The sequence below is a fragment of the Camelus dromedarius genome, chromosome 8 (assembly GCF_036321535.1).
Source record: "Camelus dromedarius isolate mCamDro1 chromosome 8, mCamDro1.pat, whole genome shotgun sequence".
In the NCBI taxonomy this organism is placed as follows: Eukaryota; Metazoa; Chordata; class Mammalia; order Artiodactyla; family Camelidae; genus Camelus; species Camelus dromedarius.
The window spans coordinates 25,767,763-25,794,663 of NC_087443.1; the positions used below are offsets into that span (position 1 = coordinate 25,767,763).

General features: G+C 46.6%; 1 protein-coding gene across 1 annotated transcript in view; it reads right to left on the reverse strand.

The window, feature by feature from the left end:
* The window catches only part of SH2D4B (SH2 domain containing 4B), an 83,162-nt gene that overhangs the window by 26,714 nt on the left and 29,547 nt on the right, over positions 1-26,901 (reverse strand). The window contains exons 4-6 of the mRNA XM_010984087.3: positions 19,973-20,120; positions 4,568-4,784; positions 1,508-1,632 (exon numbers count right to left, since the gene is read on the reverse strand). Coding sequence (XP_010982389.1) covers positions 1,508-1,632; positions 4,568-4,784; positions 19,973-20,120 — 490 coding nt within the window. The remainder of the gene's footprint in view (positions 1-1,507; positions 1,633-4,567; positions 4,785-19,972; positions 20,121-26,901) is intronic.

A 26,901-nucleotide genomic window follows, 5' to 3' on the forward strand; every position in this document is an offset into this window, starting at 1 on the left:
TCGTGGTTCCGTTTGTTCCGTGACAATACAAAAATTACAGTTGTTTTTCATCAGGAGAGAAAATAAAGTGAAAGATAAATTTGAGCACCTCTCCGTGCCTTCTCCATTGGCTGCCACCAGCACGGCAGAGCAGCCAGCGGCCCCCACAAACCCCCACCTCGACAGAACTCCTGAGCTGCACCATGCAGGCGCCTAAGAGGCTAGTAATGTGCTTCTGGGATTACAATCACGTACAAAGGAGAAGGAGAGCCATGATTCAAGTGGAGGCTCTCTCGGGGGCTACAGGGACACAAAACCAGGACAGAAGTTAGAGGCAGGATATCCCCAGGACCAGCTCCGGGGCCACATGGCTGAGTCATACATGTCGACTGTCTTCTTTCTAAGCCATAAAGAGCCACCCCATCCTTCTGTTGGATACATGGAGGCCTAAGAGAAGGAAGGGGTCTAAAAGTGGGTGGTGGTCATAATAGACTCATTCAAAAGTATCCACACTGCAGATGCCAGGCTGGCTCTAGCCAAAGAAATGCATGTGTTCCAGGCAGAAGCTTCGGGAGCCAGTGCGTCAGTGGCCATGCCTCCCTCTTCTCTCTGTTCCCAATAGAGGTAGCTCCTTCAGTCTGAGGCCGATTAAAGTCCACCACGAACTCCCGATGGGCATGTAACATGGGTAAGAAATAAGTCTTGGTTGGCAGAGGTCTCCGAGACTTTGGGGTCATTTGTCACTGCAGCATAACTAAGCGTAATCTGACCAACACAGTGGGGATGCCATTGAAGTGAAGATCTCAACATCAGTGGCAACAGAGAAAGAGGCTGCATTTGTCTTGGATGTGTTTCTGTACCTGATCCCTGGGCAGTAGGAAGCAGAGGTGCGGGCTGCATACAGAGGTGCTAAGAGGTACGGCCCTGGCCCCAGTGAGCACACGGCCACTGAGAAGGCTAGCCTAACTCTCGTGAGGCTGGGTTTTCTGATTGCTCCCAGATTAACTTCACTCATCAGGCTCATGACACACCTACCAGGACGCAATGCAGAGAGAAGATGCCTCTGAGGGGCCCTTTTTGGCCAAGGAGGCTGCGAGGTGAGGGCAGCCAGCAGGAGCCATGTCCATCCCTTCCCAGCAGAGAGGGGAATGGGTGCATGTTCAGAACCCCGGCTGGCTCCAGTCTCCTGGACTCCCGCTCAAAGACGCTGTGGCTTGGTCTCTAATGGCCTCCATAAAGGTCACGGGCTGTTTCAGCATATGCCCTGGGAAAATCAAAACCTGCTCCTTGAGCTCAGAGCACTCAGTGAGCCAAGAAAGACAGACATGGGATGTCTCTCCGCTCCACTCTCAGCCAGGCGAGCCAGGAGTGCAGATCCTTAACCCTGGGGGGCCAGCCAGTCTTTGTGGGGACAGAGCAGAAACAGCAGAGTCTAAAGTCCCCTACTGCCCCTGATGGTCCTTCAGGACCTTGTCACAACCCCAGGGATAGGCTGAGATCCACCCCAGGGGTCGGAGAGCCATCCTACCGTGGAACCAGGGCGCGATGGACTTGGTGTTCCTCTCGAAGCCGGCTCGGCGAGGCAGCTGCTCCTCCTTAAACCACCGGACTATGACTTCCCTGGAGACAGGACGCAGGGGCCGCTCCCAAGTCCTGCAGAGAAGAGAGAGGAGTGTGGGAGAGTCAGGGAGTTGGGGAGAGAGGGAGGAGGGGAAGGAGAGGCCGAGAGGGAGGGGAGCAAGCGGAGGGAAGGAGGGGGCGGGAGAGCGGAAGACCACGGCGGTGAGAGTGAACAAGCCCCAGTGCCCACACTCACGTCTGGGAGAGGAATAAATGAGTCCAGGTACTTGAAGGCACTCTGCAGATTATAATGTACCAGCTGTTATTATTTTTCCCAAAAGAAAACTGTTATCATTTGCTTCGAAAAAAGCCACACAGGTGGGAGTGGGAAACAGGATACGGGATGTCTGAGGGAGAGAGAAGGCGTGTTTGCCCCAGGGCATCAGCAGCAGCATCTATGAAGAAGGCTGCTAACGTACTAGGAGCAAAATTATTATTATTTTTTAGAGGCATCCTCCACCCTCCCCAAACCCCCACTGAAGAGAACTCCTCTGGTCTTGCCCCTCCACGTCTCCCCCTGCCCGCCTTCTAAGGGGTCACCTGCCTTGGCCGGCTAGCCTCCATGCTTTATGGGACAGAATCAGAACAGTGAACACCAGCCTCAGTTTGCTCTGGAAATGGCTGAGCTTCGCCACCGAGAAATAAAAAGGATAAGGACAGAGGGAAAGGATGGAGGAGGGAAGAAGGCTCTGTAAGGGTTGAATTTGGACGGCAGAATCTGATGAGGGACTGAGGGTTCTGGGAGTGGGTGGACAGGGCATCGGGAGAAGTCACCAGTAATGAATTAGACGCTTTTTGATATTTTCTTACAAGTAAGCCAAGACTTTAATTGTCTTCGTGTTTAAACTCTGGCTCTTCAATGCAGGCAGAGACTGAGCCACATAAGACCCCTGTTGTGCTGGAGTCACACTGACGTTAAGCACAGTTAAGGGTTTGACAGCACACGACCCGTAACAAGCACGCACCCCTGTGTGTTGAACGAGTATGTATCAAGACCACATGCATTAATTTATGATATGAAAATAGAGCATCAGATGAACAGGCCTTGGGCCCAGCTTGAACCACACAGCTTTCTCACCTTTCCACCCGGCAAGGTGGCAAATGGAAACCTGGCAAATTCTCATGCCATCACTGCTGTTCATCTAGTAGCAGTGTCATTTAGAATTTCCCAACACTGTCACTGTCATCTCCCGTAGTCTTTACATTTGCCCTGAACCAACAATTTGATGCTCAGCCCGGCACCTAATGGCAAATCCCAGAATGAGCTTCTGTTTCTACTTGCCCTAAAATGAAACCACTTACACACACGCACACAGTAGTGAACACTGTACGCAGGTTTTAGAACACATGTAATAAGAAAGACAGAGGGTGAGGTTGCATCAAATGGCTTAAAGCCATCATCAGTGGTGTCTGTTCTCCAAAACTTTCTTCCCACTGCCTCCTCCCCAGCTCTAACTGACCCCCCTCCAACCAGCTCTGCTCCTACTGTATCTGCCCTCAGGGATTTCCCCTTCTCAGGAATCACGGATGCCCTCCCTCTGTGAAGCAGCACATGGCAGCCCTGCCCCAGCCTCTTCCTTCACACTTGGCGTCCTCAGTAAATAACTGTGCTGCGGGAGAAAGCCTCTGGTTCCTAGGACTTGTTCTCCTTTGAAGGCAAGAGGAGGTCATAAATAACAAACGGCAAGGAAAAGTCGTTCACTCTTATCCCTCTGTTTCTAAGCAGAGAATCTGATTCCCCAGTATATAAATGCTAGGCTGGGGTGCTCCAAAAGGCCACCTGGCCAGAAGCCTTGCTCCTGCACCTGGAGCTCTCTCCCATCAACAGTATGTCTGCCCCCAACACAGCCTGGTGAGGGCGTGCTGGCCACCGGTGCCCGCACCACGGTGCTGAGAGTGAGGCCGTGGGGACCTGTGCCCTGAGGCAGCCCCAGGAAGGAGGCTGATGCGTGGCCTCTTCCAGCGCCTGGGTCTGCCGCTCCATCTGCATGGTCCCTGGTCCCCCTCCGCAGCTCCCTGTGGCTGTCACTGCTCCCCTACCAACAGGGCCAGCCTGGAGCCAGACTGCAGTGTGGTCCATTCAACTCTGCTTCTGGGCCTGAAGGACAAATTATGTTCCCTTATAAAAAAAAAAACAAAAAAGCACAAGGGAAGGGGATTTTCTAACTATGTCCCCAAATCCAGGAAACATAAAGGAAAATCTGACCTCATAAAAATCAAGAATTCCTGCATGACAGAAAACGTAACCGGAAAAGTCAAAGGACAAATAACAAATTGAGGGGGGAAAATGTTTAACACCAAGAAAAGGATCCTTTTCCCTAACATTTAAGGAGTCCCTAGAGATAGCTGAGGAAAAGACCAATTACACAATGAAATGGCAGGTAGGGAAATGAACAGACAGACAAGGAAATACTGAAGGCCCTTCAATGTACACAAAATACTTCATCTCACGCATACATAGAAATGAAAATTTAAACTTTCAATAAACTATCAGAACCAGAGATGTACCAACACCACCTGTGGTTACAAAAGCAGCCAGCTCTGGTTCCCAGGCTGCTGGGCCACATTTCACACACCTGAGGTCTTATATAAGTTCTTACCCTGGAGTCTATAGATCATTACGAGCTTGAAATTATATGCAAACACTTTGGGGCATTTATATATGCACATTTTGGAGGGAAAAGGGTACATAGCTTTCTTTAGATTCTCAAAGGAATCCGAGATCCCAAAAAGGTTAAGCCTCCCACAACTCTAGAGTTATTAGAAATCTCCAACCCCAACTCCTCTCCCTGACACCTGCCCCCATTACACAGACTAGGGCACTGAGGCTCCCAGAGGAGAAATGAAAATGACTAGCCTCAAGTTTCACAGCAAGTCGGAGGCTGAGCCAGACTAGATCCCTGGAGCTCCACACCCCAGCCAGAGGACCTCCCCCAGCCACACCGCAAATGTGGAATCTGCAACCTACCGGCCAGGCACAGCCAGGGGTGGAGGCGGACCTGGGCCCGGGAGGTGGTGGCAGAGTCTTGCCTCCTGCTTGTGGCTCTGGCCAAGCTCTTGGAACCTGGAGCTGAGGCCGGCGACCGTGCCCTTCTGGATGGCACGGAGCGAGTGGCGCCGGTACTCGTCCCGGGCGCGCTGGGCTCGGCGGCTCCTCTCCTCGTCAGCTGCCTTGGACCGACGCACTGGAAAGGAATAGAGAGCGTGTTTACCCAGACCTGCAGCCCAGGCTGTGCACTGAGCAAGCCGGGACTGGGCCAGGAGCCCTGGGACTTATCCAGGGTCCCAGAATTCACCCAGATGCACCCACAAGGGCTGTCTGGAGGCGGGGCGCCTGGGAATGGCAGGGCAGGGCAGGCCCCGCCGGAGCTGACAGCCCTGGGTTAGCTTGCCCCTGTGGGAGTAAAGACACTCATGACAGGTTAGAGTGATCTGGCTATACCTGTGGCCCTGTTCCAGAATGAGCATGCAACCTTTGGGTGGAAATATATATCTCCATGTGTATTTCTTCCTGGGAGTGCCTTGCTCAGAGCAGCTCCTCAAACCCTGTGCCCACCCGCCCAGCCTCAAGGGCGCCTGTTGAAGTGGTTAGTATCACAAATACCTCCGCCAGCACCCGTGCTGATTATAGGCTTTCTCTCGGCCAAGCCCTGGACTCCACTCCCTCCCAGCAACATCTCATCCTATAGACACTTCCCCAGCTACAAAAGGGAGGAGGGCATATTTCTGCATCAGAAACCCAGCCTCCGGGAGGTTAAGCAACTTGCCCGAAGTTAAATAGTTAGTAAGGGGCAGAGCTAGGATTGGAACCCAGGTGTATCTGGCTCAAAACCCCGCACAGGTCTCTACACCACTCTATCCACCTCTCAAGCTTCCTTGGTTTTAAAACCGGGTGTATCTGACACCAGAGCCCCTGCTCTTTCCTACAAAAAGCCAAAAGAGCACTTCAGACCCTCTGGTCCAACCTCCACACGTTACTCATGTGGAACCTGAGTTCCAAGGAAGCACACTGATTTGCACAGCCTGGTCAGTGGCCACGCCCGGTCAGGAACCATCCTCTCTGCTACCGCAGGATGAGTGGTTGGAAACTCTGGTGTCCCAATTCTTGTGCCCTTTCTCTGGTTTCCTGCAGCCTTGACACCTGGTGGGTGATTGTGGTGGAGGCAGACGGAGAGGACCCTTTGCTAACTCTCACTCCACAGGTTCCAGAACTCCACGAAGCCCCTCTCTCTAGCCTCTATCTTCCTGTGTTCCTCAAGGCAGGGTGGACATCTGCAAGTTGTTGCTTCTGAAACCGAAAAGGGAGTCCTGGGGCTGGGCAGGTGCACCAGGAAAGGAAACAAAACCCATTAGAGTCACGGTCTAGAATTAAAAACAATCATTTTGTAGTCTGATCACATCTTGTCAGGCCCGTATCTGCCTCTAAAATCCAGTCCTTTTGTAGAGAACTCTTGGAGCTGACAATGTTGTTCCTTTTTTTTTTTTAATTGAAATGTAGTTGATTTACAATGTTAGTTTTAGGTGTACAGCACAGTGATTCAGTTATACATATATATATATATATATATTTTTTAGATACTTTTCCATTATAGTTTATTATAAGAAATTGGGTATAGTTCTCTGCGCTATACAGTAGGTCCTCATTGTTTATCTATTTTATATACAGTAATGTGTATCTATTAATCCCGAACTCCTAATTTATCCCTCCCCCACCGCTTTTCCCTTTTGGTAACCATAGTTTGTTTTCTATGTCTATGAGTACATTTCTGGTTTGTAAAATAAAATTTGTATCATATTAAGTGAAGTAAGTCAGACAGAGAAAGATAAATATATGATATCACTTATGTGTGGAATCTAAAAAAAAAAAGATACAAATTTTATTTACAAACCAGAAATAGACTCACAGATTTAAAAAAAAAAAAAAAAAACTATGGCCATGTTCTTCTAACTGTGCACAACTAGGGATTGCCCTGGCCCAAGCAGATCACCTCCCCAGTGGAGTAAAATCTTACCCGTAGCCTAATTCTGCTCCAAACGCCATCCCATACATGTGTGGCAAGCACCTACAACCTACTGATGTCAGAGAACTATGTCCTGTTAGCATTTGGAGGTTACAAGGGAAGTGGCCCTGGTTCTGAAAGAACGTGCTTCTTGGTCAAAGATCATTCTCAGAACATAATTTCCCCCAGATCTGAAGGCAGCAGGAAGACTTTCCCTCCAAAGGTATTTACAGAAGTGGAGGTCAGGTGCAGAGGATCTACCAGGCTGTAAGCTCCAGGGCAGGAGGGGAGTTTCTTTGGTCTTCTCACTGCTGGTTTCCAGTGCCTGGAATGCACATGCACCAGTCAGCAGGCGACACGTAGGCTGTGACGACTGTGCCTGATCGTGGTTACACACCTCACTCTGCCAGGCCCTGAGCTGGACGCAGAGATAGCAAAGCCTAGACCCTTCCCGCAAGGCACTCAGAGCCTAGCTGGGAAAATAAGACAAATTAAAAAGCTCTAACACAATGAGAACAAGGACCGACCAGGTACCATCAGAGTTTAGGGGCAGTGGCACCCACATTCTGCGAGGGAGCCAGGAGTCATCGCAGGAGAGGCAGTACCCTACTAAGTCTGGGAAGGTCAATAGGAGTTTTTCCAGAAAAAGAAGAGGGAGGAGTCCTTCCCAGAGAGAAAAACCTCAGTTTCAGTGCCCAGCTGGCTCATCTGTTAAGTACCAGGCACTAAGAACACCACGATGCCTGCCTCGCCTGTGGTGAGAGGCGCAAACAAGGCCAGGTTCCTCAGGCGTGGGCTTTGCAGTCATAGACCGAAACTAAACAGAAGCTCGTCCCCTACAAGGGCCAGTGACCTTTAAGAGTTGCCAGCCTCTGAGAGACAGGGACACTCGGTGACAGAAGGAAGTCATGCAAACTAGGAAGACAGGTTTTTGGAACTCAGCTAGGAGAGGGCGGGAGCTGGTGGGTCACACAGGGATAAAGCCAGCCTCCTAAAGCCCAGCTCCAGTCCTGCCCTTCTCTTCCTCAGAAGCCTGCAGCAGCTCCCAGTGCTCATGGGACAAAGGGCAAACTGCTTGGCCCGCCCACCCTACCCGCTTTCCCAGCCCAACAGGCCTCTGAGCTCTTCCCCACACTCTGGGCTCAGGCTCCCCACGAACTCTCCTCTGTGCAGCTGTGTCCACTGACTCAGACCAACCGTGACACACAGGCAGCCGGGCCAGCTCGGAAATGCCAGTGGCGACACAGGGGACACTCAGAGGTGAGGACGTGGTGAGGCTGCAAGCAGGAAGCTGGACTTCTGCCTTGGCCTTGGTGCAGCCAACCCTGCCGCCCAGCCCTGGTTATTATGGAAAAGGGACCAATGCCGAGGCAGACAGGGTCAAGGGCAGCTCTGAGAGCCCTTCCTTGGGTCTTTTTCTCTCCTTATGTTCTTTTTTTTTGAGACATAACTGACATATAACACTGTGTAAGTGGAAGGTGTGGTGTACAATGTGCTGATTTGATACACTCTCTATTGCAAAATGATCACCACCACCGCATTAGCTAACACCTGCATCGGGTCACATAATTGCCATTTCTTTCTTGTGGCGAGAACATTCAAGATCTAGTCTCTTAGCAACTTTGAAATATATAACAGATTACTGTTGCCTGTAATCACTAGGCTGTACATTAGGTCCCCAGAATTTATTCATCTTCTAATGGCAAGTTTGTACCCTTTGACCAACATCTCCCCACCTTCTCCCCGCTGCACCCCCCTCCCCGCAAACACAGCCCCTGGTAACCACCATTCTACTCTGTTTCTGTGAGTTCGGCTTTTCTAGATTCCACGTGGAAGTGATATCATGTGGTATTTTTCTCTGTCTGACTCATCTCACTTAGCATAATGCCCTCAAGGTCTATCTATGTTGTTTCAAATGGCAGGATCTTCTTTCTCATAGCTGAATTGTATGTGTGTGTGTGTGTATCTATATCTCTCACATGTTCCTTACCATTCATCCATTGACAGATGCTTAGGTTGTTTCCATATCTTGACTATTGTGAATAATGCTGCCATAATCACACGCGTGCAGACATCTCTGCAACAGCCTGTTTTCATTTCCTTTGGATATATACCCAGAAGGGAATCCAGATTGCTGGGTCACATGGTAGCTTTATTTTCAATGTTTTGAGTAACCTCCTTACTGTTTCCTACTGCACCAAGTATATTGCCACCGACAGTGCACAGGGTCCCCTTTTCTCCACCCCTCACCAACGCTCCATGCCAGCTTTCTTAAGAAAGTCTTTGATAAACAACAATTTTCTTCTGTATAGCACAGGGAACTGTATTCAATATCTTTCATAACCTGTAATGAAAAAGAATATGAAAACAAATACGTGTATGTACATGTATGACTGGGACATTGTGCTGTACACCAGAGGAATTGACACACTGTAAGCTGACTGTACGTCAGTTTAAAATAAAAGCCCTTGAATGCCTCTAGGCCTCAGTTTCTACTTCTGTAGAAATGATTGCCTCACTGGGTTATTACGAAGATGAAATGAAATATAAGACCCTATGAAATGTGAAATGCTGTGGAAAAGCAATGTCTTACAAAGTCAGGCCTCTGACCTTGAATCTCTCTTCAAGTTTCCCAAAGCCTGATTCTGGAGCCTGGGTTCGGATCCCAAGTTCATTTACCAGCCGTGTGACAGTGGACAACTTACTTAATCACGCTGGGCCTTCATTTCCTCATAAGTAAAATGGAGAAACTAACAGTCCCCACCTCATAAAGTTGTGAAGATTAGAAATTGGGTCAGATAACTTTTAAGCACCGAGGTACGTGTTAGCTAAAATGTTTGTTTTCATCAGCCCTGGTATTGCCATGTTCAAAAAGCAGCCATAAACAGTTCTTGGCCAGTCCAGGAGGGCACACCCTTGATGCTCGGTCACACAGAATCTGTTCTGGGTCTGTTTAAAGGCAGATCTAAGTTATGCTTTGAAATCTTAAAAGGTTGCTTTTGTTCCTTCTCTGAATCTGGGATAGATTTGAACTGTATCATATGAATCTACCACGGAAACCTCAGCCAGAATGCGAAGTTTTTTTCTTCTATGCCAGTGGCAACAACCACAAGCATCTTCTGTCCCAGAGGACCACTGGAGAGGTGAGGGCCTCAACCGAGTCCCCTTTTGCTTCCTCCCATGGCCCACGTTCTGGCCCAAGAGGCCCTCCCACCGGCCTGTCCAGCAGGCACTACAAGGCCTACCTGGCATGCAGAACAAAGGGGGACTATGGCCATTCCCACTGCTAAAGTAGGTTCCGGGGTCTCCTGTCTCCATCTGTTAAAGGGAGAATGTGCCTCATCTCTCAGAAATACTGTAAAGACAGCTGATGTGAAAACACTGAGGACCAGAAGAAGAGCTGAACTTAGATATTGAAAAATGGACCAAACACAGTGAGGCACCGCTTCACAGCTACTAGGAGAGCTACTATTTTTAGTTATTTTTCTATTTAAAAAGGATGAAAATAATAAGCATTGGCAAGGATATGGAGAAACTGGAACCTTGTGCATTGTTGTTGGGAATGTGAAATGGTACAGTTGCTGTGGAAAACAGCCCAGCAATCCCATAAAAAATTAAACATACAACTGTATGATCCAGCAATGCCAATTCTAGATATATACCCCAAAGAACTGAAAGCAGGGATCGGAACAAATATTTGTACACCCACGTTTATAACAGCAATTTATAACAGCCAAAAGGTGGAAGTAACCCAAATGCCCACTGATGGATAAATAAACAACATTTACATACAAGGAATATTATTCAGCCTTAAAAAGGGAGGACATTCTGACACATGCCACAACGTGGATGAACCTTAAAGACATTATACTAAGTGAATAAGCCAGACACGGAAGGACAAACATTGTATGATTTCACTTATATTCAACTTATTGCACTTAGAATAGTTAATTCCAATACAACAGAAAGTAGAATGGTGGCTGGCGGGGGCTGGAGGAGAGGGAAATGGGGGATTAGTGTTTAATAGGGACAGAGTTTCAGTTTGGCAAGATGCAAAGAGTTCTAGAGGTGGGGGGGGTGGTGGCACCGCAATGTGACTGTATGCAGTGTCACTGAGCTATATACCTAAAAATGGTTAAATGGTCAGTTTTGAGTTGTCTATTTTACCACAATTTAAAAAAAAAAGACATTCTGGCTTGGTGAGCACTGGGCTGAGAATAAAGGGGCCAGAGCACAGCAAGGTATCAACATTAGCTCGATGTGTCCCCAGCTGTGTCCCCACTGCCATCTCTCAGTTCTCACCTGCAGATCTGCGGGCAAAGTGCCTTCACGAGGATGCGCCCACATCTGCCAGCCTGGGGCCTCCTCCCAGAACTGAGACATCACTCTCCAGGGCTGCCTGGCCTGGAACCCTCCTGCACAATAAGAAACCAAGCCCCACAGTTTTGGGAGCCCAGCCTCACCCGTGTCAGACCTGGGAGTCTTGGCTGCCCCAGGCTCGGTGGTGGGAAGACAGCTGAGCATCCTGCTTGGCTTTGCTCCTAACTAACTCTCTGTCTAGCCTGGGACAAGTTTCCATCTCTCTGGGTCTTAGTGTTCCCTCCATGGAAAATAGAGCCCATCCCCTCCTTCATCCAAGGGATGCCCAAACTGCCAGGCTGCTCTGGAATCATGTCCCTGCCTATGCTCGAGACGCCTGCTCAGTTCTCTAACACTGAAATGGCAGGAGTCAGTTTTTCTCTTGGCAGGTTCTCTGTGAGCAGTTCCAGAGCTCCAGAAACATCTCCAGGCCAGTCACTGCAAGAGGCAAGGGTGTTAACACCTTAAATAACACATTCGAGCACTGAATACACATTTATTCAGCCCCGGTGTATTTAGTGCCTCCCTTGTACCAGCTCCATGCTGCGCAGGCCCAAGCTGTGAGTTGCACAATTCCAGGGGGCCCTGTCACCCGTGTTCATCCTTGACTTGTACAGATGTTGTAACAATTTCTGGGTAGATGGTAGTGCAGCATCTTGCAGAATGGGCCCCTTTCCCTAAGTTTCACAAGGTCACCATATCAGCTGGCCGCCTGGCTGGTGCTAGGGGATGTGGATACAGCAGTGAACGAGACACCATCCCTGCCCTCGGAGAGCTTACTGCCTGGGAGGGGAAACACGCCAGCAAATGGTGAATGGAGCTGTGTGGTGGGTGCACAGGGTGTGGCGGGGCCCCAGAGGAGGGGAGAGAAATCCTCTGGAGAAGGCATCTGAGCTGATGCCTGTTGGACACACAGAATTCAACACAGAGAGGCCAAGGAGAGGGTATTCTAGGCAGGGGAAGCTCGGGGGCAGAGGCCAGAGGCAAAAGGGAGTTGAAGCAGCCCTCTTGGAATGGGTCAGTGTGGCTGGAGGGAAGCTCTTGAGGGGAGGGGGCAAGAGGGTAGGATGCAGAAACAGGAAAGGCCGTTTAGGAGACCAATAAATACCGGCTAATGAATTTTAAAACTTTATCAAAGGATGGTTGGAAGCCACTGAAAGGTTTTAAGCAGGAGAGCAGGATGCTGTTTGCACTTTTCAAAGGTTGACTTGGCTGCAGTGTTGGGAATGAATCTGATAGGAAGGAGAATAAAGGCTTGGAAAACAGAAACCGAGGCAAAGAGCAATGCGGGTCAAAGGTAAGACAGTGTCACGACAATGGGAGGGGGAGTGTAAATTCAAACAATACTAAGGAGGTCAAACCTTTACACTTGGTGGGTTTAGGGATTGACAGTGAGCAAAAAGGAGAGACCAGAATGACAGCCTAGTTTCCGCCTTTGTCAGCCAGGTGATGAAGCAGACAGGGGCGGAGGGGAGGACTGAGCTTTGGACGTGTGGAGGTGGAGGTGGAGGTGCCTATGGGGTTGCAGGGGGGAAGGACCAGGGGGCACAAGGTTCCAGAAGATCATCAGCTGCCTCTCTTCATGAAACCCGTCCCTAGAGCACTAGCCCATGGTTCTCCTGCCCAGGTAGCAAAGACCCCATGCTGAATAGAATTGAGATGATCCACTTACAGCCTCCAGAGAAACCAAACGCCTCCAAGCAGTATCAATTTGTAGTAACCCCTTGGGTGAACAGCATAATGTCTCTGAAAATTAATGAACAATCCTATGTACAGGAAAAAGCACCAATAAAAGACTTAAATTGTGTATGTGTGTAGATGTGTTTAAACTCTGCCCCATTTTCTGCTTCATGTGAACCTCGGGCAACTTAAATGACCAGATCTATACTTTCATTTCCTCATCTGTAAAATGAGGACCTCACAGGGTTGCTTTAAGACATTGGTGAGATTGTAGCTAGTCGGGGCTTGGACAGTTCCTGGCGCACTGTAGGGGTTCATTAAGTATTATCTGTTGTTGCTGTTGTTGCGTTGTGTTTGCTGTGAGATGGGGACTGGAATACTGCCTTTAGAAAGGGCCCCTCCCTGTGAAGGCAGAAAGGAGGGGAGGCAGGGAAGTGGTGCAAGGGTGGGGTCTGGGTAGAGTCAGGCGCTCTTGTCAGGGAAATGGGGGAAATGAAACTCTGTGAGAGGGGAAGTTTCCTGACCCCTGGGAAAGGGAAACAGGTGGTCCAGGTGTTGAAGGGGATGAACACAGGCCCCTGGGGACTCCGCCTGCTGGAGCAGCCGTCACCTGGGGAAACGGTGAGTTTGGCACCAAGGCAATGAACCCTGATGAGCCTCAGGGAGACCAAGTGAGGGTCACCCACAGCTAAACAAGGCCAAGTTAAGGGGCTCTCTCTACCTGGACCCCAAGGCTTCAGAGGACAGCTGCCAACCATCCTTGTTCTGCCTGCAATCCTGATGGCTGCCAACAGTGACCCCTTGTGGCCACCAGGAGCAACTTCAGGGGTTCCTTAAGCCCAGAACGGTCCCCGATGTCACTGTGAACCTCCCAATGACTTCTCTTTGGGACAACGTAAAGTCCCCAAGGATTCTTGAGCAATTCAGGAGGAGAGAGAACCCTAAACAGGACATGAATCAGGCGTGTAGGGACTGGTATTCTGAGTTAGAAGGCCAAAAGTAGATGGCACCCGAGATGGGGAGTCATTGAAACTGGTAATTTGCAAGGAGCAACAACACAATTTCCCATCCCATCAGTGGAGAGAAAAAGCCCTTCTGTGTTATCCCTCAGCCTTCCTTCAAGCCCAAAAGTCTGCTCTGCCCCACCCTGTCTCCACAAGCACCTTCGAGTTCTGCCTGTCTCAAGCACAGAGCGTTTTGGAACCACCGACTTTATTAAACCCAGACTCCAGAGCAGACTCCCTTCCATGAGGGAAGAGACCGGAACCAACGTAACAACCCCATACTGGAACTGAGCACACATCTTCTCACTTAGCTTTTAACCACAACTCTGCAAGGGGGTGCAACACGAGGGTGCAGGCTGTGGGTTAGATGCCACGATCAGAATCACACAGTTCAGAGAGGGAGAGCAGGGATTAACAATAACACAGTCCCAATGTTTGTAAGTAATATCATTAACCAAGTCACGCTGGCTCATCTCTGGGCCCCTAGATGTTACCTAACTCACACTCCTGCAGGTTCAGAGTTGAGAAATTATTGAGTGAATTTCTGCCTAATATATTTAGAGCTTCTCAGAAGCCAAGCTCCCGCTCTGCTGTTTGAACTGAATAACTAACTCTGATTCCAGTGATTCTAAAGGGAACAATTCTCTTTTTTTCTAACTTGAAGAATTTAATTTAGGTGTTTTATCAAAAGCTGCTGCTCCCAGTAGATTAATGGCCCACTATATCTTTCACATTAAGTTAATTGAGTGCGGAATGGGGCTTTGCTGGATTTGAATGACAGCCTCCAGAGTTTAGCTCACCATTCTTTGAGAAAGCACACAATGAGGAACCAAAATCACGGGCCTGAATTACCACATTTTTTCCTTTGTTTGGGGGAGGTTTTTCCACTTTCAGTTGCCACACAGTAATAAGTTAGCAATCAGGCAGCGCTTGGGCCAAACGATTTCCATCCTCCATCCCCAGCGGAACACCAGTCCAGCCCGTAACTTTCCATCTCATGGTGTAGCTATGAAAAAGAGGACTACTTTGTGAGTGACAGCCCTTTACAGCTTAGAAAGCACCTGTGCCTCTGGCCTCTCGTTTCACCCTCCCAACAAGCTTCAACTCTCTGTGATGACCCTGAAGACACTGAGCAACCGAGCGAGAACTTGCTCAAGGTCACGCTCGTACGCGCTTCCCAGCCTAGGGCTCCTTACTCCACACTCCAGCAGCCTCCTGTGACTTCACTCTGTAATTTTTTACTATTTCTTTCACTGCAAAAATTTTCACTGTTTTTTTCAGTACAAGCTTTGGCCCTGCCTCCTTTTTTCACCGATCACTTCATCCGTTCTGAATTTAAATGAATGAATTCTTGTTTCGCTCTTGACCATCTCATCTTTCTAGCCTCACTTTCATCATTACCCACCATGAACCCCAGGCTGCAGCCACATCAAAACATGTGCTGTGTCCTGTGCACCTAATGACCTTGCTTTTGCTCCGTGCTGTTTCCTCTGCTACAGTGCCCTTCCCCGCCTTATTTACCTCCCCGCGTTTCCCACACCAAATGCCATTTCCTCCACAGGGCCTTTACAAATGTTCACATATTTTGTAACAAAATATTACAGGATTTTTGCATCTGTGTTTATCCAGGACATTGGCTTGCAATCTTTGTGTGTGTTGTCTCTCTCTGGCCTTGGTATGAGGACAGTGCTGGCCTCCTAAAGTAAGTTTGGAAGTGCTCCCTCCTCTTCGATGTTTCAGAATATTTTGAGAGGGATTTGAATTAGCTCTTTTTAAAATGTTCAGCAGAATTCATCAGTGAAGCCATCTGGTCCTGGGCTTTTCTTTGCTAGCAGATTTTTTATGACTGATTCAATGTTTTTACAGGTAATCAGCCTGCTCAGATTTTCTACTTTTTCATGATTCATTCTTGGTAGGTTGTGTGTTTCTAGAAGTTTACTCATTTCTTCTAGGTTATCTAATTTGTTAGAATATAACTGTTCATAGTAGTTTCTTCTCACCCTTAGTATTTTTTGTGGTATCAGCTGTAATATCTTCTCTTTCATTTCTGGTTTTGTTCATTAGCGTCTAATTTTTTTCTTAGTCTGGCTGAAGGTTTGTCAGTTTTATTTATCTTTTCAAAACCCAACTCTTAGTTTCATTTATCTCTTCTAGTATTGTGTTTTTCTAGTCTCCATTTCATTCATCTCTGCTCTGATCTTTGTAATTTTCTTCCTTCTGCTAACTTTGGGTTTAATTTGTTCTTATTCTAGTTGTTTGAGGTGTAAAGTCAGGTAGTTTATTTGAGTTCTTTCTTTTCTCTTTAGGTAGGCATAACCACTACGAACTGCCCTCTTACAATGACTTGTGCGTTGCATTGTTTTGGTATGTTGTGTCTCCATTTTCATTTGCATCAAGATATTTTTTTATTTCCCTTTCGATTTAGTCTTTGACCATTGGTTGTTCAGAAGCGTGTTTAATTTCCACATATTTGTACATTTTCCAGTTTTATTTCTATGACTGATCTCTAGTTTCATACCATTATAGTCAGAAAAGATATTTGATATGAGTTTAATCTTCAATTTGTTGACCCTTGTTTTGTTGCCCAACCTACGATCTAGCCCAGCGAATGTTTCAGGTGTGTTTAAGAAGGATGTGTATTCTGCTGCTATTAAATGGGAGGTTTTGTACATGTCTATTAGGCCCATTTGGTCAACAGTATAGTCTTATCCAATGTTTCCTTATTGACTTTCTGACTGGATGATCTGTCTACTTTTGAAAGTGGGGTTTTGACATTCCATACTAAAATTGCACTGTCGTCTCTTCCTCCCTTCATATCTGTTAATATTTGCTTTTTATATTTAGTTGCTCTGATGCTGGGTGTATATATATTTATGGTTGTTACATCTTCTTAATGAATTGACCCTTTTATCATTATACAAATACCTTCTTTTCCCGTGTTACCATTTTTGGCTTAAAGTCTATTTTGTCTGACACAAGTATAGCTACCTCTGCTTTCTTTTGGTTTCTGCTTGTATGGAATATCTTTTTCCACCCAAGAAGGGGGGCATTTGGAAAGGCCCTGTGGAGGAAATGGCATTTGGTTTGGGGAAAGTAGGGAGATAGGCAGGGAAGGACATCATGGCAGAAGGAACAGCATTGATAACTGCATTTGGGAACTCCACAGGAGGGAATCAATGAGTATTCATGGCTTCTTTGTGAAACTTCCTGGGCACAGACCTCTGGAGCCTATGAGGCTGATGGCCAAAGACATCCCTCCTGCATCTGGCTTTTGCAGGACACTTAATCTGCAGGCCAGACACGAGGCCAGGAGGAAAGGAAAACAAAGACCTTCATCTGGGCAGGATCCCCCATTGTGCCTCCTGAGGCTGAGCTTCAGTTTTCCTCATCAATAAAATAGAAATACTGATACCTGTTCTAAGCATATGAGTAATGTCTGAAGGCTTTGTGAACCCTCCGAATTTAGGGCATTCAGATGAATTTAATGAGGACACGGTTATTAGTAATATTTGGTAATTCTTGAAACAGTTCTAGACCATGTGTGAATGGGCATGGAACAGTTAAAGAGTCATTATTAACGAAGGGGTGGGACATTCTCCTCTCTCGTGCTAGAAATTAACAAAAGGCTTACAGCAATCTGGGGAACATTTATTCAAGAAAAATGTCTCAAAACAAGTAAAAGCCTTAAATTAGTAATAAAAAAAACCTTCCCACAAGAAATCCCAGGACTACATAGCTTCACTGGTAAATTCTACCATATGTTTAGAGAAGAATTAATTCTAATCCTTCACAAACTCTTCCCAAAATATAGTAGAAGGAACACTTCCTAACTCATTCTTTGAGGCCAAAATCACCCTGTTACTGCAACCAGACAAAAACATCACAAGAAAAGAAAACTACAGACCAAAATCTCTTATGAATACAGATGCAAAAATTTTCAGCAAAATACTAGCAAACCAAATCCAGCAACATATAAAAAGGATTATACACTGTGAACAAGTGGGATTTATCCCAAGAATGCAAGATTGGTTCAACACATAAAACTCAACCAAGGAATATAACATATTAATTCAAAAAGCAAAACCCACATGATGATCTCAATAGATGCAAAAAAAAAAATTTTTTGACAAAAATCCAAAACCTTTTCATAGTAAAAATACTCAACAATCTAGGAAAGAATGGAACTTCCTCAACCTGATAGTTTGTCTTAAAAAAAACCTACACCTAACATCATACTTTATGGTGAAAGGCTGAAAGCTTGACAAAGATGTCTGCTTTTACCACTTCTACTTAGTATAGTAGTGGAAGTTCTAGCCAGAGCAATTAGGCAAGAAAAATAAATAAAAGACATCCAGATTGGAAAAGAAAAAATAAAATTACTCTGCACATGAAGTTATCTCATAGATAAAAAGTATTAGTAATGCACAAAAAACCTACTAGCACTAATAAACAAGTTTAGTAAAATTGTAGGACAAAAGATCATAATTAAAAAGCCAATTACATTTCTATACATTAGCAATAAACAATTCAAAAATGAAATTAAGAAAATCATTCCATTTCCAAAACATTTATCAAAACAAGTTGAAGACTTCGATGCTGAAAACTACAAAATACTATTGAAAGAAATTAAATAAGACTTAAATAAATGGAAAGATATCCCACATTCATGGATTGGAAGAGAAAATATTGTTAAGATAGCAATACTCCCCAAAATGATCTATAGATTCAATGCAATCACTATCAAAATCCCAGCAGGCATCATTGCAGAAATTCTAGTTGATTCTAAAATTCACACGGAAATGCAAAAGACCCAGGATAGCCAAAACAATCCAGAAGAAGAAAAGCAACCTCGAGTGTCTCATACTACCCAATTTCAAAACTTACTACAAAGCTACTGTAATCGTAATGTTTTGGTACAGGCATGAGAACAGGCATATAGATTAAAGGTATAGAATTGAAAGTCCAGAAACAAACACTTACATTTTTTGGTCAATTGCTTTTTAACTAAGGGTACCAAGAGTATTCAAAGAATGATATTTTCAACAAAATGGTGCTTGGACAACTGGACAGTCACATGCAAAAGAATTAAGTTGAAACCCTACTTTACCCAAAAACTAACTCCAAATGCACCAAAGACCTAAATGTAAGAGCTAAAACTATAAAATTCTTAGAAGAAACATAGGTGTAAATCTTTGTGACCTTGGATTAGGCAATGGTTTCTGAGATATGACATAAAGCATAAGCAACCAGAGAAAAAAAATAGATAAACTGGATTTTGTCAAAATTGGAAATTCTGTGCTTCAAAGGACATTATCAAGAAAGTGAAAAGAAAATCCACAGAATGGGAGAAAATATTTGCAAGTCATATCTCTGAAAGGAGATTAAGGTCAGAATACATAAAGAACTTCTACAGTAGGTCATTAACAACAAGGAAGATTTTCAAAAATGAGCAAGGGATTTGAATAGACAATTCTCTGAATAAGATATATACATGGCCAGTGTGCACAGGAAAATATACTCAATATCATTAGTCATTAGGGAAACGCAAATCAAACTTCACAACCACTAGGATGGCTAGAATCAAAAACCACTATAAATGCTGACGAGGATGTGAAGAAGCTGGAATCCTCACACATTGCTTGTAGAAATGTAAAATGGTACGGTCACTTTGGAAAAACAGTGTGGCAGTTTCTCAAAATCTTAAACATAAAGTTACCTACCATATGACCTGGAAATTCCATTCCTGGATATATATCTGAGAGAATGAAAATATATGTTCACACAAAAACATAAACAAGTGTTCCGAGCAATATTATCTATATAGCCCCAAAGTGGAAACAACCCAAATGTCCTTCAACTGATAAGTGGATAAACGAAAATGTGGTAATATGCACACTTTAGGATTTTATTCGGTCATAAGAACAAATGAATTATTGGCCCATGCTACAACATGGGGCCTCCCTCTATAACTCCTCACCTGGAACCCCACCAAGGTAGCCACCCTGTGCTCCAACAGAACGTGGTACGTTTTCCCTCAAAGCCCTTGGCCTGTGTGCCTGTCTCCCGCCTAGCCGACGAGTCCCTCCAGGATAAAGACCATGATCCCTCATCTCCAGCTCCCCAGGGCTTAGCTCAGAGCCAGAATATTATTGGTAACTTAGCAAACGTAGGGTTTTATTCTTTAGTATAAGAAAACTCCCCAGCCAGCAAGTTAAGCCCCTGGAGGATGGCACCCTTACGCTCTGGGTCCTAGCAGGACCACCCACATACATGGTTGACCCTGGGCAGAGGCTTCTGGGTGAACTGGAATGATGGCTGAGCTCTACTCACACTGCTCTTCCCACTCGCGCTCCTCCTTCTCGCTGGCGTGGCTCTGCAGCTGCGCCTGCTTCAGGGTCCAGTACAGTTCCTTCGCCCTCTGCTCTTCCTGGAGGCGAATCTGCTCTTCTCCCCACTTCCTCTCCTCTTCCTCTTTCCTCTAAAACAGCCCGCGGACAGAATGATGTTAGGTGACGGTAACAGGTCACGAGAGAGGAGAAGTGCCGCTGGTCCTGCAGCAGGGCAGGGCTGAGCTGTCCCACGGGGAGGTGGCCCGGGGGTGGCCGCTCCCGTCTCTGTCTCTACACACATGAAATGGTGATAGTTACACCTAATCAGGCCGTGGTAAGGATCCAACAGCTTGAAATATGTGGAAGAATTTGTAGACTCTGAAGCCTTCCACAATAGTAAGAGGACTTGGGGCCATCCTTGGTCACACTTCCACTCTGGGGGGAGAGAGGCAGTACGTTAGGGGAGGGGTGCCGGGTCCTCCTGGAGGCTGATTCAGCAGGATACAATCAGGTCTGAACCTTATTTCCGGATGAGATATTTCAAAGAGAGAGCAGGTTGTGGGGGGCGGCCAAATCTCCAATTATGGTTCCACTTTCAAGCTCCAAAAAGGCTCCATGCGAGGAGGGGATATTTTCCTCTCCCTCTGTTTACATCAAAGCAACATGCACACACATCAGACATGCAATATGCACTAAAGGCTTGTTACAAAACACAGTAGTTCTCCAAACCACTTCACCCCAACCTACCCCACCCTCGTCTAGTGCCCAGAGGCCACCATTCTCAATTATTCTAGCTGCTCCTTCACGTGGTCACATCCATGTCTGAATAATGCTGCTAATTCTTGATTTACCAAATCTAGACATTAACTACTGCCTTTTTTTTTTTAGTACATGAGTATTTAGCATCTATATTTCCCAAAGAGATACACACCCATACTTTTCCTCTCCTCATCCTCACAATAAATTTACATCACAATTTGTGGTTACATCAATGATCAGTGCAGAACTAAATGTAGTCCCCTGCAGAGCCAAATAGGGTGCTATTTCCACTAATTCTAAGAATTACATTTTTTAACTTTCTAACATCTCTAAAATAAGAACATGTCCTACAACTTGCCTTTTTCATAGCCAACAGTTTTTTTCTTTCTTCCTAAAGTAATGATAGACTTTATAATTAATGGCATCTGAAATTCAGTAAAATATAATAGTATGATGGATTTTTCTTCCAAATAATTTCTTTTTATTTTTTTTCCTGAGTTACTAATCGGCTCATCTTGAAGTAGAGCATTGAATTTGGCCAAACTTCTCTCAGATCTGCAGTAAATCTTTCCTCTGTGTTTAACCAAGTGCTTTTTATTATAACAGACAATACAGTAGTGATCTTTTCCAGGGGACACCCTGACCCCGCATGCATCTTTCCTTCCTCCCCCATCTCAGGTGGCTGTGAGCTAGGCCTCCTGTCCATCCCTCCTCCTGGGACTCGCCTCTCAGCCTCCTCCGAGTTGTAGCCCCTGCTTCCTTGTTCCATGTTCTCTTTCCTGTCCATGTCTTCATTTTGCAGCAACGCAGCTCACAGCACCTCTCAGGTAAGGATGCACAGAGAGACACATTCTGAGACTTGTCTGAAAATACGTCTGTGCCAACCGCCCAAGTGACTGCTAACTTAGCTGGGCATTGAATTTGATTAAAACTCATTTTCCTGCAGAACACGGAAGACTCCACTTCCTTGTCTTCTAGTATCCAGTACTGCCACTCGGATTCTCATTCTTCTGCATAAGGCAATCATTTTTTCTCCATCTCTGAGTTCTGAACCTTTTTAAATGATGTGCCTTGTTGTGGATTTTCTTTCATTGATTGTGTGAGGAGTGGAGTTTTGGGTCCTTCGAGTCTAATACATCTTTGCTTAGGATTTCTTTGATAATTTTTTCTCCTCTCATTTCACTTTTTTCTTTCTAGAACTCCTATGTGTCAACTGCTGGACATCCTGAGTTAACCCTCTAAGTGCCTTATCATTTCTCTCCTATTTCCATCTCTTGCCTTTCTGTTCTACTTCCTGGTTGATTTCACTGACTTTGTCGCCCAAACCTTCCACTGACATTTTTATTTCAGCTAGTGTACTTGTAATTCCCAAGTCCCCTTTCTTATTCTTCGGTTGTTCCTTTTTGCTTCATTGCACCCTGTACTTGTTCCATGAACGCAATAGCTCATCTCTGAGGACTTCAGAGATTGTTTTCTTTCCCATATTTTGATTTACATCTATTTCCTCTGTGTTTTGCCTCTTGTTTTACGTTTAAGTTTGTTTTATTTGGTGCCTGTCATTCATGTCAGAGGCTTCCCTCTGATGTCTGATTTTTCCTGACTGCTTATATTCAAGAAAGTCAGTAAGTATGTATCTGAAACATAGACTCAGAGTGTGTAGTCAAGGCTTCCTTAAGAGGTAGGCTTCACCTAGGAAGACTGGATGAGGGACCAGCCATCTTGTTGAGGGCCCTCAAGTGTATCTGGTCCTTTCTCTGAGATTATTCAGTGTCTTCTCTGTCCTACCTGGGTAGTGTCTGACCACCAGCTTTCCAGGAGTCTGTGCAGGAGGCAGGCTATAGGTAGGGCAGCAAGCAGGACCCCTGGCCTGAGCCCCACACTTCACAAGAACCCCATGCTTTAAAGTGCCTTCTTTGCAAATTTCCCCTGCCAAGTCCCCCCAGCACTAGTCAGAAATAGTACCCCCAGGGCTGGCAGGAGCAGCAGTGTGGTCCAGGTAAGATGTCCCAAGCCCAGACTAGGTCCCACATGAGCCCTAGTCCCTGTTTCTCCCCTTCAGGGTGTTCTCCGACCCTCTCCTCCATGCAAGGGGTTACCCAAGTGCCCCAAGGACCTCCAGGATTCATATTTATGGAGTCATCGCGGGGCCCAGTGGCCAGGCCATGGTTCTAGAAGGATGGCCCAGCAAGCAAATGAATCCTACTGGCCAACACAGTATTTTGATCACAGGATCACTTGAGATTAGGTCACTAGAATAGACCTAACAGGCTGATTTTATATAGTTCAGATTGTTAATCTGCTCTAGACAAAAGCATCACCAAAAAAAAGTTGCCAGGCCTGCACACCCTAGGGGCAACCCTGCTGCAGGCCCTATTGTTCAACGAGTTCAGACCTTTACTTCCTCCCCATTTCCCACCTGCCCCCCACCTACTCCTTCAGCCTGATATTCTGAGCCCCAAACCTCTCTCTTTCAACTCCCCACCTCCTTCGGGTCAGAGGGAGGGATGAGGTCGCCTTGAAGAAACAGGTAAAAATGGGGACCTCAGGGTCTAGCCCCTCCACGTAGAAACTTGTCCCCAGTCCCGCATTCCCAGTACCATCCTTCTCTGTGTCTGCTGCCCCCAAGTCCTGAGCCTTAGGGTTCTGGACTGAGCCGGCTCAGTGCCCCAGTCCTCTTCCTGCAGGTGCCGGCTGACCCCTCACCGCTCTCCCTCTGACTTCTAGAAGCCAAGCTTCTGTGGCCACTTTCTCCTCTGTTCTTCCCTCCTCTCATCGTCTCTGTCTCTGTGGCTTAAAACTTTTTCAGGCCATTGCTATTTTAATAGATCAACAAGAAAAGAAAGAAAGAAAAAAGGTAACTGTGACTTTTGAATCCCTCATTTTAAAAAAAAGACAAGGTTTTTGTTGCTTCTGAAATGGCACAGATTGAGTACTTTTCGCCAATTCAATTGTCATTTTTTTCATTCTAAAAAAACAGACAAAAGTCTGACTTCCTAACAGCCTTTTCTCTAAGAGTTGGGAATTAAGGGCTAAGGAAGTTGAGTGGCTTCCTCCAGCCATGCACCAAACACTTACTGAGCATCTAAGAGTCTTGGCCCGTTCTAGACACCGGTGAGAAAGACAGACGCAGCCCCACCCTCTCGGAGCTTGCCTTCCAAAGAGGGGGAAACACTGATCAAGTGAAATAAAAAATATGTCAGAAATAATAAAGCATGCAGAGAATTAAAACCAGGTAAGTGATAGAGAGCGTCTAGGAGACGACTTTAGGCTGCGTGACCAGAAGTCCTCTCGGAAGGGACTGGTCTGAGATCCGGAAATAAAAGGAGGCTGATAAGTGCGTCTCAGAGAGAAGAAATTTCCAGAGAGAGGGAGACACAGGTGCAAAGGCCCCAGGAAGGGAAAGGGGTTTGGCATGTTTGAGTAGAGAGTTCTCCACTGCGGCTGGAAGGAAAAAAGTCAAAATTCTATCTTTAGTGTGTTTGAGATGCCATCTGGCCTCCAAGAGGCCTGCCATGGGCAGTGGGATGCAAGAGCCCAGGACTTGGGACAAGCTCAGGCTGCAGATGCTGACTGAGAAGTCATCTGTGTAAGGGTGACGCTTCTCAGCCACGCACTTAGTGTTACCACTGAGAGGAAGGACGTGGATCAAGAGAAGACAAGCAGAGTGCCTTGGGGCGCTCTGCCATTTCAAAGTTGGAAGAGTTGGAGCCGGAGGAGGAGACTGAGAAGGCAGGCCGAGGGGTAAGAGAAAAACCCAGGAGGGGTGGTCTGTGGGGGAAGCCGAGCGAGGAAAGCATTTCAAGTAAAGGGGGTGGTAAACCGAGCTGCACGCCGCTGAGACATCACAAGATAAGGAGAGAGAAGGGACAGGGGACATGCAGGATGTGGTCACAGGACATGATGGGAGATCTGTGGATGGGCAGCCTTCCAGGCGGCGTAGGGGAGGGAGGGGAAGTGACCACAGACAACCTTTTCAAGACACTTCCTGTAAAAAAGGAGCAGAGACAGGGAGTGGCAGCCAGAGGGGAATGTGGGGTTAAGATAGAAATGGGGAGGGAGGGTGGGTGGGTTGGCTGGATGTCTGGTTTTAAGATGGAAAACATTAAAGCAGAGAGTTAATGACCAATGCAAAATTGGAAACAAAGTCTGACCCAAAGCAGAATAAGCTGAGTTTTACCCCAGAGCTGTATTTCACCTTCATCAGTCACTGGCACCCTGGCAGCACGAAGATCACTCCTCACGCTTGCACAGCACTTCCCAGTTCACACAGCGGGTTTCCCACTGCTGCCCCGGGAGTCGCTATCTGACCGCAGTCACCACATCCCTCAACACATAGGGCACCCGTGGAGACAGCTTCCGCCCAGGGACTACAGCTCCATCATGCGCCCAGCGGAGTCTTCCAGGCAGGAGCAGATCTCAGGGAAAATCCGGACAGTCGAGGCATGTCAGAGCCAGAGGGGCTTTGACTCCTGGTCCGACTCCCTCGTAAGGATAAGGGGTGTACCAGCTTACCCGGGCTGCCATAACAAAGTTCCACGGACCGGGGGCCTCACACAACAGACGTTTACCGTCTCACAGTTCTGGGGGCCATAAGTCCGAGATCAAAGTGTCAGCAGGGTCGGTTTCATTCTGAGGCCTCTCCCTTCGGTTTGTAGATAGCCATCCTCTCCCTGTGTCCTCACACAGTCTTTGCTCTGAGTTCATCCATGTCTGTGTCTAAATTTCCCCTCCTCAGAGGGACACTAATCATATTGAATTAGGGACCTCCCTAAAGATCTCATTTTAACTTAGTTTCCTCTTTGAAGACCCTACCTCCAAATACAGTTACGTGCCGAGATTCTGGGGGTTGGGACTTGAACATATGTATTTTAAGTGGACACAGTGCAGCCCATAACAAGCAGACTGCATCCCAGAGAAGGGTCATGACTGGCATACTCTAACCAGCCCCCAGACTAACCTTTCCATCTCTGTGCTATGGGGGGAAGCGTGATGAGCTGTAGAAGTAGTCACTGTGTGTTGAACAAGCACGTAGGGATGTATGTAACATAAAAGTTGTATAACGCTCCTATCAATCAATCAATCAATGGCATTGACCAACCACGTCAAGTTAACAGCAGTGTTCCTGCCCCACCCAGCTCTGGCAATGTGAAGCAGCAAGGTAAACCGCAGCACCCACTTCCCCCGCCCCCACCCCTGGCAACCCCTTCCTACTCCCTGATTCTACAAGTTCAACTTTCTTAGAGTCCACATTTAAGTGAGACCGTGCAGCACCTGCCTTTCTGTATCTGCCTTATTTCTCCCAGCGCAGTGCCCTCCAAGTTCATCCATGTTGTCACAGGTGGCAGGATTTCCTTTTATTTTAAGACTGAATAATATTCCATTGTCTATATAAATATACTACTTTAAAAAAAATCTATTCATCTCTCTATAGACACTTAAGCTGTGTTCGGTGAAAAGGCATAAAGTTTCCATTATGCACGGCGAATAAATTCAGGAGATCTAATGTCCAGCATGAGGACTTCATGCTTACACTGTATTGTATATTTGACATTTTCTCAGAGTATAAACTGCATTCACATAGTGTCAACCACAGAAGAATGGTTTTTAAAAACAGGTTTCCAGCTGTCTGTGTCTTCTATTTTGAAGTTCCCTCTTTAACTCTACACAAGGTTCTGGGATTTTTTCCCCCCTTCTACCCCTCTCCATAGTCACAGACTCTGTCCAGACCCTCATCATTTCCCACCTTGACCACCACAAATATCTCCTAACTGGCCTCTCCCTCCCTACAAACTTCCATCACTTGAATCACACCATCACCACCAGCTAAAACTTGGTCCAGCCATGCCCCTCACAGCTCTGTTTTGCCTACAGAGAACAGTCCACCTTCTTAGCATAGCATCCACAGTCTACTTTTCCAGGTTTACATCTGGCTCCACCCATCATGTGATTTTTCTCTCCCCAACCCACCAGACCATTCATCACTCCACATAGCTCTTTTCCGTTTGCTGTCTTTGCTTGTGCCCAGACCCCTGGAGGGATCTTTGTCCCCTGTTGCAGTCCCCCAGGCATGGCTGGGGCTGTGGGTTGCTCATAGGATTGTCTCTCTCTCCCTGGTACCCTATGAGCTTTTTGAGAGCAGGGAGTTTATTACTACCACCACCACCCTCCCCC